The sequence below is a fragment of the Centroberyx affinis genome, unplaced genomic scaffold (genome assembly GCF_046629955.1).
Source record: "Centroberyx affinis isolate AG114_WGS23_722 - 3 ecotype Tasmania unplaced genomic scaffold, CSIRO-AGI_Caff_v1 ptg000699l_1, whole genome shotgun sequence".
NCBI lineage: Eukaryota > Metazoa > Chordata > Actinopteri > Beryciformes > Berycidae > Centroberyx > Centroberyx affinis.
This window is the reverse complement of record NW_027279318.1, coordinates 764-10,000: the sequence shown is the minus strand read 5'-3', so window position 1 is coordinate 10,000 and position 9,237 is coordinate 764. Positions and strand designations below refer to the sequence as shown.

The 9,237-nt window shown below is 42.6% G+C and overlaps 1 protein-coding gene across 1 annotated transcript in view; it reads right to left on the bottom strand.

The window, feature by feature from the left end:
- LOC139644086 (collagen alpha-2(IX) chain) overlaps window positions 1-8,923 on the bottom strand; it is a 20,884-nt gene extending 11,961 nt beyond the window's left edge. Inside the window, exons 1-4 of the mRNA XM_071519471.1 lie at window positions 8,912-8,923; window positions 8,672-8,725; window positions 6,161-6,214; window positions 3,072-3,116 (exon numbers count right to left, since the gene is read on the bottom strand). Coding sequence (XP_071375572.1) covers window positions 3,072-3,116; window positions 6,161-6,214; window positions 8,672-8,725; window positions 8,912-8,923 — 165 coding nt within the window. The remainder of the gene's footprint in view (window positions 1-3,071; window positions 3,117-6,160; window positions 6,215-8,671; window positions 8,726-8,911) is intronic.
- Window positions 8,924-9,237: the final 314 nt, after the last annotated feature.

The window sequence follows — 9,237 nt, the reverse complement described above, 5'->3', positions numbered from 1 at the left end:
GTTTTTTTTAAATTTTTCTCTGTTTCTTTTGTTTGTTTGTTTTTTGACGCCTAGTTTTCATCTTAGTTTTAGTTTCACTTCACTGTAATAACGTTGTGTGTGTGTGTGTGTGTGTGTGTGTGTGTGTGTGTGTGTGTGTGTGTATGTGTGTGTACAGTCTACAGAATAATAAGAACAGCTGATGACAGTGTGTGACCGGTTCATGATGAAGCCACGACACGTTGAATATTTGCTTTTACTTTCATTTCTTCATGTTTGGACATCAACATTCATGATTCACAACATTCTCTGCAGTTTCGGTTTCATTTTCAATGTTAGACATCAACTGTTGCCTGTTATGCTGCAAAACCGGATATTTTCCTGCAATTTTCCCACATAGTATTTTGAGTTTTTGTGTTGTGAGTCACCGAGATGAGAGGAAATGCACTCCACTCCACCAGGACGTCACTGAACTGCATGAGAATCAAACCTGTACTTGCTGTTCACCTTTTCTAATATTACATATTAAGAATTATGGAATTATGAAACCACCCCCCCTTTTCAATCTGGTTGAATGATGTGATGTTTTTTCTAAGCTTGGAAAAAATAAAATTCTCTCTTAGGGGAACCGCTGATGGTTTCTTCAAGTTATGGAGACCATTTATTGAGTATTTCAATAACCTGTCAATCATTCCTCCAGACTAAGAATCAAATCTCTGGCCTTTTTACTACATGTATAATCTGTCCTTCCTAACTTGATCTATTAAGTATGCTGGTACCTTTATAACCTGTCAGTCTATTCCATTTACTCCACTAAATAACAATATTTAACTCCCTGACGAGTCTCCCTACCCTCTCTTCTCCTCTTTTTTTTATGTATTTATTTTTTTTCCCTCTCTCTCTTATGTTGCTGTTTGGTTTTGGTTTGTTTATTTGTTTTTTCTTTTACAACTTCTTGAGTTGTGATGTTATATTTACAGTAACAGTAAAATATGGTGATATGTAATTGACCATTGACTATGTTGTACTTGTCTCGCTTTCACCAATAAAAAAAGTTCGGCAAAAAAAGAAAAGGAATTTAAAAAACTAGATGTTTAATGAATAAATGTGTCCATAAAATGCTCTTTCGGACATCTCAGGCAATGCAATTTGAAAATGTTCCTTGATGTAGAAAGACCAAAACACGAAAACAACAGAAACCACTTTGGAAAATTATAGTACAATTACTAATTCTACAGAATAAGTTTTCAGGGAATTCCTCTTTAGATCGGAACAAAACTCCCACTGTTCGAGGGATTCGGTTCAGTATCAGGCTGCGGTCCATGTGGCTGTCGCTTCATGAAGGTCACATATTTCTCTCAGTCCGACCCGGCTGGGACGCTCCCATAAACAAATGGAGCATGCAAGCGTGTGACAGTTTCTGTTTACATGTGACTCACTTTCAGTTTTCACTGTGAGGTTACTGTGAGATCACTTGAAACCACTCATCCTCCTCATCAGCTTCTCACTTTATTTAATGCGGTCTAGTAGGAAATCGGTCGAGTTCAACATATTAACAGCCTCTAGTCATTTTCATTCTACCAATGAGTCTGTCTCTCAGGGTAAAAACATCTAGCTGCAATTTTGGTCTCTTTCTCACTTGATCTGAGAGATTCCCCAGTCATTTCAGTGTTCAGTGAGGCTGAAGACCCGTGGGAACATTAAACCTGCTACAAAACCCCATTGTCCAATTCAAAAATACATGGGAGTCAATGAGGAAAATCAGCCTTCTCCTCTTCTTCTCCTCTTCATCCTGAAAAACTTGCAGATATGTTTCTTTCACCAGTGAGATGCTTTAGTTGATGCTGGAGGAGGAGACAGGCTGAGGCTCCTTTCACTGAATCTTTAGCGCTGACCTCAGCTCCCTCTCATCGCCGCATGCCGCCTCTCCTTCTTTTTGTCTCTCTCTGTTTTCTCCTGTCATTATTGTTGCCCATGACTCTGTCAATGTTTTGCCCGGCACCTATTGCACGCTAAGCCGTCCCGGGGGGGAGGATCCCTCTCTGCCTCTGCCTCTGCCCGCCCAAGGTTTCTTCCAAGTTTTCCTACTAAGGTTTCTCTTGGGAGTTTTTCCTTGTGTGCATTAGGGTCTAAGGCTGGGGGTACCGGGTAGAATAGGTAGATTGTTTGTCTTGCTAAATCTGCTCTTGCCTACCTTGTGTTTTTCACTATGCTTGTCCTATATAATTTTGTTCACCATTGATTGTGTTTAGTTAGATCTAGCTAGACACATTCTCTGTAAAGTCCTCGGAGACATGCTTGTGATAAAGGGCTATATGACTTGACTTGACTTGACTTGACTTGACTTGACTGAGTGTGAGCTGTTCCTTCTTCCTTCCACTGACTGACGCTGCATTCACATGCTACTGAATAGACCTATGTCAGGAAAAACACATTTCCTACTGGGAAATTTCACATGACTAATGAAATGCTTTTAGCGTTAGCAGCTCTTTAAGGCAGGGAGTTCCACCACACCCATTTAGAGGAAGAGGAAACTCTGGGAGGCATTACTGCCTTTAAATGGAGAATTACAAGAATGAATTTACAAAAAGCAAAGATAATTGAGCAATTAAATGAAAAAACAAAATGTACAAAAGAAAATCAAATGTCCTGTCAGGTTTTCTGTGGTCAGGAGGAACCTCCATCACATCTGAGGTGATGATATCTGATATTTAATAAAAGGACAATAACGTCTGGATATATCAGTCTAACCATACTGTCCATAAGTGGTTCTCAACCTGGGGGTCGGGACCTCCCAGGGGGTCACAAGGTCATTTTGAGGGGTTGTGAGATGATTTATGGGATAGGAAAAACTTTCTACTATACAGAGTCATTATGTGTTTTTTTCTTGTGAAATACTGAATAGTTTTAAGCCTCTTTGAATCTGATTAATAAAATGAAATGAAAGAGAAAATCATTCTTTGTTGAACTGCAGATGCAGCCTGTGACCTACACTGCATGTACATACTTGTTTTTTCATATAGATAATGCTCCAAAACATATCTGACATTACACATGTAGTATATACTGTATAAATGATCAGAGCTTGGTACCTTGGGCCCGGTGCCTCCGATGCCTCCTGTTTCTCCTGGATAACCCTGAGGAGAGGAAACAGGAAACATTAGTCAGATTATTACCGCTCTGTCTCTGTGCAGTGAGGAGAAAACGAATGGAAAGAGAGGAGAGGAGAAGAAAGGAGGAAGTACTGAAACATTTCATTCAGGTAGGAGAACTGCTATGTCACTTAAATTTGTACTCAAGTCAGAGTAAAAGTATTGGGAAGCAGAATTACTTAAGTAAAAGCAGCTCACTAAAATACTCAAGTGTTAGTTACTTTAAGTGACAATGAAAGAGCATGGACAGGAAACATCCTGTTTCAACAGGAAATACATCACTTTAAGGAGTTAAAGTGATGTATTTCCTGTTGAAACAGGATGTTTCCTTTCAGTCAGTTCACTTGGTGTCCCCCTGTTGTCATTGACCTGCTCACTACTTTTTTGGAGCAGCGCCCACTTCCTGTCGCTCAGGGCAACTAATGTCCCCGGAGTCCTGAACACAGGGGCAGACTTGCTGTCCAGAGGCGGTCCCCAAGCAAGGGAATGGCGCCTCCACCCCAAACCCGATCCCAGATGGGATCGGTTTCCCATCTGGGATCGGTTTGGCAAGGCCAACGTCGATCTCTTCGTATCGCCAGAAAATACTCACTGTCCACTGTTCTTCTCAATGAAAGACACACAGATGCCTTTGGGGATAGATGCTCTGGCTCATCCGTGGCCACACACCCTTCTCTATGCGTTTCCCCCTGTGGATCTGATTTTGCCCACAGTGGAGAGAGTACGTCAGTGGGGCTTGTCTCTAATTCTTGTGGCACAAGAAGCCATGGTTCCCAGAGATATTGAGAGTCCTTTGCGGGGACCTGTGGAAGCTCCCCCTGAGGAAAGACTTGCTCTCCCAGGCTCAGGGGGAGGTTTGCCACCTGCGTCCCGAGATGTGGAATTTATGAGCTTGGCGCCTGAGAGGTCCAACCTCATAACGGGGGGTCTCCCATTGAACGTGATTGACACAATCCAGAGTGCGAGGGCTCCGTCTACTAGGGGTTTGTATGCTTTTAAATGGCGGACCTTTGAGAAATGGTGTCAGGGTAAAGGTTATATACCTTTCCAGTGTTCTATTGTGGGGATTTTGTCCTTTCTGCAGGAATTGGTGGATTCAGGGCTCTCCTACTCCACTATTAAGGTTCTGCAATTTTGCAATTGTTTACCGCCACAGGCTGGTTTCCAAGCCACTGGGACCTCCCTTTAGTATTGGATGCCTTATGTGGGGCTCCTTTTGAACCTATTGAGACAGTGGATTTAAAGATCCTATCCTATAAGACGGCTCTTCTTTTGGCACTGGCATCGGCTGAACACGTTGGAGATCTCCATGTGTTGTCGGTTCACCCCTCGTGCATCCAGTTTTCACTTGATGGTAAGGCCAAGATGCGCCCTAAGGTGTCTTACGTGCCCAAGACTCTTCTGTCACACGGCTCCATGGGTTTTGAATTGGCTCCTTTTTCTCCTCCTCTGTTTGCATGTCCGGAGCAGCAGACGTTGCGTGCGTTGTGTCCAGTGCGTGCCCTGCGCACCTGTATTGCTCGAACGCAGTCACTCCGGTCTTGTGAGCAGCTGTTTGTTTGCTTTGTCAATCCAGTGAAAGGTAGAGCGTTGTCTAAGTAGCGCCTGTCCCACCAGATTGTGGAGGCTATCTCCCTGGCGTACAGCAGCAAGGGTCAGGCTATGCCGTCTGGCGTACATGCTCATTCTACAAGGGGTATGGCAACATCTTGGGCCTTACTCATGGGTGTCACCAATGGTGACATCTGTGTGGCTGCCAGTTGAGGGTCGCTTCACACTTTTGTGAGGTTTTACCACCTGGATGTTTGATCCAGAGCATGGCACATAGTGTCTCTCTGCTGGGTCGAGGGGTATGAGCAACGATCGGAACTCTTTTTAGTGGTACTATTGGGTTTTCGGTCTGGGCTGCTTGATGGCACCCTCATTCGATTTACTTGGGCTGTTCTGGGCGTGAGTGTATATCCATACATATATATGTATATCCCCCATAGCTGTGTTGTACCGAGTGAACTGACTGAAAGGGAACGTATGGTTATGTATATAACTGCTGTTCCCTGAAGTGAGGGAACGAGGTACAACAACAGTCGGCCCCTCACAGCCTTTTCTTTTTCGGGCTCGGTGAACAGCAGTATCGAATTGAAGGGGATGGGGAGGGTGACGCGGTGTATATACCTGGGGGACGGGGCCTCCTACGTCACCATCCCCATCGGCCTATTAGAATAGCTGTGATTAAAAGGGTCTTCAGGTGGGTCTCGCGGGGACCCAATCCCCCATAGCTGTGTTGTACCTCGTTCCCTTCCTTCAGGGAACAGCGGTTATATACATAATCATATGTTGGGCCGGGACATAACACAGGGAGAGATCATTCAAAAGTATGAACCAATGGGAGATCAGTTAGGGAGAGAAAGGCAGTTTGATTTGATGGGAGCGGAAAATCTGTGATGTTTTAATTTACACCTGCTGGTACACAGTGATGTCACCATTAAAGATGCACTGTTTTCCAGGAAGGGAAAGATTTTGATATAAAACCACAAGAAAATACAAATTTTGATTTTTTTTTGCCATTTATTACTAAATAGGTGTATATTATAACATACTAAGAAGGTGTAAAAAGTAGTCTTTTTTTTTTCATTTCATTGTGACTTTAAGGTGCATTATAATCTATTAAAAATACTCCAGTCAGGCAGAGTAACTACACCCAGTCACTCTCCACCTCTGGATGAATAAAAGGGATTACAGATGAGAGGAGGACAGGAGAAACGAAACAGAAATTAATCTACATAATGTCTCCACTGCTCTTCCCACTACACCTTTCTTAATAATAAAAACACTAAGAGGGAATGGACTGCCCACTCTGCTTCAGAAATAAATCAAACTGTTACATACAGTGTGAAACGAGGTTCAGATTACTACAGCTCCGCCTCTGTGCAGAGTGTGGGGTGAATGAACAGAGAGATGAAAGTGAAGATGGATGAGAAGAGGAGAAATGAAAAGAGAAGATAAATGAAGAAGATAAAGAGTCGTCTCACAGTGTATCCTCTGTCTCCGACGTCTCCGCCGAAGCCCGGAGCTCCAGTCTGACCCTGAGGAGGAGATCACACATCACTGCTTACATTTCTTAAAAACATATTACTCCCTGAGAAAAGTAATTAGTTACTCTACGTTTTACATTACTTTAGCGTTCCACCCTAAAACCACTGAGTTAGGCTTACTGCATTCATTGGGCCGATAAATCTTGTAGCTCTAAGACTCATTACAGCAGAAGAATCTAAATAAAGACAGACACTAAATTTAAGGTTTTTAATAAAGACAGAGCTGCAGCATTAAATTCAGACTTTCCAAGTCGTATTTCCCACTTTGTGGCTCGTTCATGTCGCTCTGCTGTAATTCAGATATTTCTGACCGGACTTGAAGGCAGCAGAAGACGAGGGGAATCTTTCATAGATATTACACCAATAAAGAGTTAAAGAGGCTGAAGAATGAAACACGAGCAACGACTGATCTGTTAGATCAATGACTGCGTTTACATGGACTTGAGTATCCTGGTTATGAGGCTTATCCCGGTTTTGATCATATTCAGGATATGGCGTTTACATGGAACACAGAGAAATCTGGTTATTCATATCCCCGTATACATGATAAATACTAGTATCCCGGTTACTGATTACTGCATGCTATTTGCGCAGGTGCCTGTGATGTTTACAACACAAACCGACAATTTTGAAATCGTTAATCTGATATTCCTCTGTAACTGTTAACCTTAAATTAATTTGTTTTGTTTTGATGTTTGGCCGTAGTAATGTTTCTTTAGTATTTTCCACCATGACCTGACTTGCTCCACTGTATGTGTTGGGAAACCGGCGTCCTGTAGTCTGTATACTACAGACTTGAATAGGTCAGGATTTCGATGCTTTCTCCCATCTGAACTGCCAAGTATATTTAATTCTTTCATCACCGAAAGACAAAACTCTGTTTCCTCAGAAGTGAGAGGCTCTCGTTGCCGCCATTGTTTGTGTTTTTCTGTCACGTCACTCACAGATGTTTACATGCAACAGAATCCCGGTTTCTTTCGGAGTACTCCGGCTAGCATAATCGGGTTTCTCAAAACCGGGATAAGAGCTGATCCAGGTTTCTGAAATCGGGATATGATGTTTACATGCGCAAACACAAAAACGGGATACTTCAAAAACCCGATCATAACCGGGATACTCAAGTCCACGTAAACGCAGTCATTACCCCCAACACTGTTAATTGGTGACCAGTAGGAACTGCAACAACACGGACAGAGTTTTTCTCTTAAAAAGGTCTCTGGTACAAACAATAGAGTCACAGGAGGTAGAGCGGGTCCTCCATTAATCAGAAGGCCGGTGGTTCGATCCCCGGCTCCTCCAGTCTGCATGTCGAAGTGTCCTTGGGCAAGATACTGAACCCCAAATTGCTCCCGATGGTTGCGCCAACACCCTGCGTGGTAGCTTGCCACCATTGGTGTATGAATGTGTGTGTGAATGGGTGAATGTAGGCATGTTGTAAAGTGCTTTGAGTGGTCAGTAGTCTAAACCAATGGAATATGAGTCAGGGAGAGAAAGGTTTTATTTGACTGTTCAATAATCTGGTGGCGTTATTGGTTAGAAATGTATATTTTGGCCTCCTGCTTCAGCCCCGACAAAACGTAGCAAAACGTTTATTTAAACGGAAACGGTGGTGCGTTGAACACCCTGTTGTATTACGCAAGCGTTGCAACTACGGCAGCTGAGAAGGCCATTCTTTGCGTTTTTTAAATATGTGTTTAATACTACAAAATACGCTCGATGTTACAGTCACTGTCCTTGCCGTCCAGAATAGCAGAGAACATCCCAATGGACTGAAGGGGTTTGTGGAAACTGAGGTTCCTAATTATAGAGACATTTGCCTCATTTGCATTTCAGGATGACAAGGCAAACATTTCAGGTGAAGGATAATCCACTTCTTACCTTCGAGACTGCGTTAGGATCTATATGAGCGAATTATTTTATTATGAGTATTAGGCTTATCATTATTGCTGATCACTGTTTTATCACTGTACCATTATATATTTAGAGGAGTAGAGTGGAGTAGAAAAGTTTATGAAAGTGTCACTCCACAATGGTACATACAATAGCAAAAGATACAAACATGTCTTCTAATTAGTTCACTTGTTGCAGACACAAAGCTGCAGCGGACGCATTAGTTAAGGACTTTTGTTGGATCCATTGTGCGCACTGCCTTTTTAATACAGCGGGGTTTATATACACGTCGCTGCTGATTGGCTAACACCTCTGACACACCCACCAAACGAGAGACGACGTACCTCAAAGCCCGTTTCACACCGTTTAGAGGAAACATGACGTTCAACTCGGAAACCGTAGCAAAGCAGTGAACACCGTTTTCAGACTGAACGTGCCCCAGGTGCAGCATGAGGTCATGATACCGTGAAAGATACTCTTGTTTTCCAGGAAGTGAAAGTAGTGGGAGTTCAGACTTTCAGTATTATTCACTGATGATGATGATGATGACGTCCTTACCTTCTGTCCGTCTCGTCCCTGCGCTCCCTGTCTGCCTGCCACACCTATGGATCCCTGAACACAACACACACACACACACACACACACACACACACACACACAGCACAGGGACACAGCACATGAGGAACACACTCTCAGCAGATGGAAGAGAAACTCTATGTTCAATAGCTTCTTCAGAGGAAGTGAGGAAAATCATAGTTACAATACGAGATGTAAGAGACAGCTTTTGTTGCCTCTTACTCGAACATCCATGTCTCAGTTTAGTCTTCATTTCAGAGGAGCCAAAGTTTTCAATCAACTCCCCCCTCATTTCTTTGATCTCACAGCCAATCAGTGTTTATTTCACAATCATCATGTTTATTGAGGTGATCATACTGCTGTCTCTTTTTTGGTATAATTAATTACTTCATATTAATCTTAATTCTTAATTCTAATCTTAATTCTTTTCCTTTTTTGTTGTTGTTTTCTCTCTTTACTCTGTCTTTCCTTTTCCTTTTAATATTCTTTTATTTATTTTCTACTTTTCCCCCTATTTTTTTAACAGTATTACTTTACCTATTGATTTG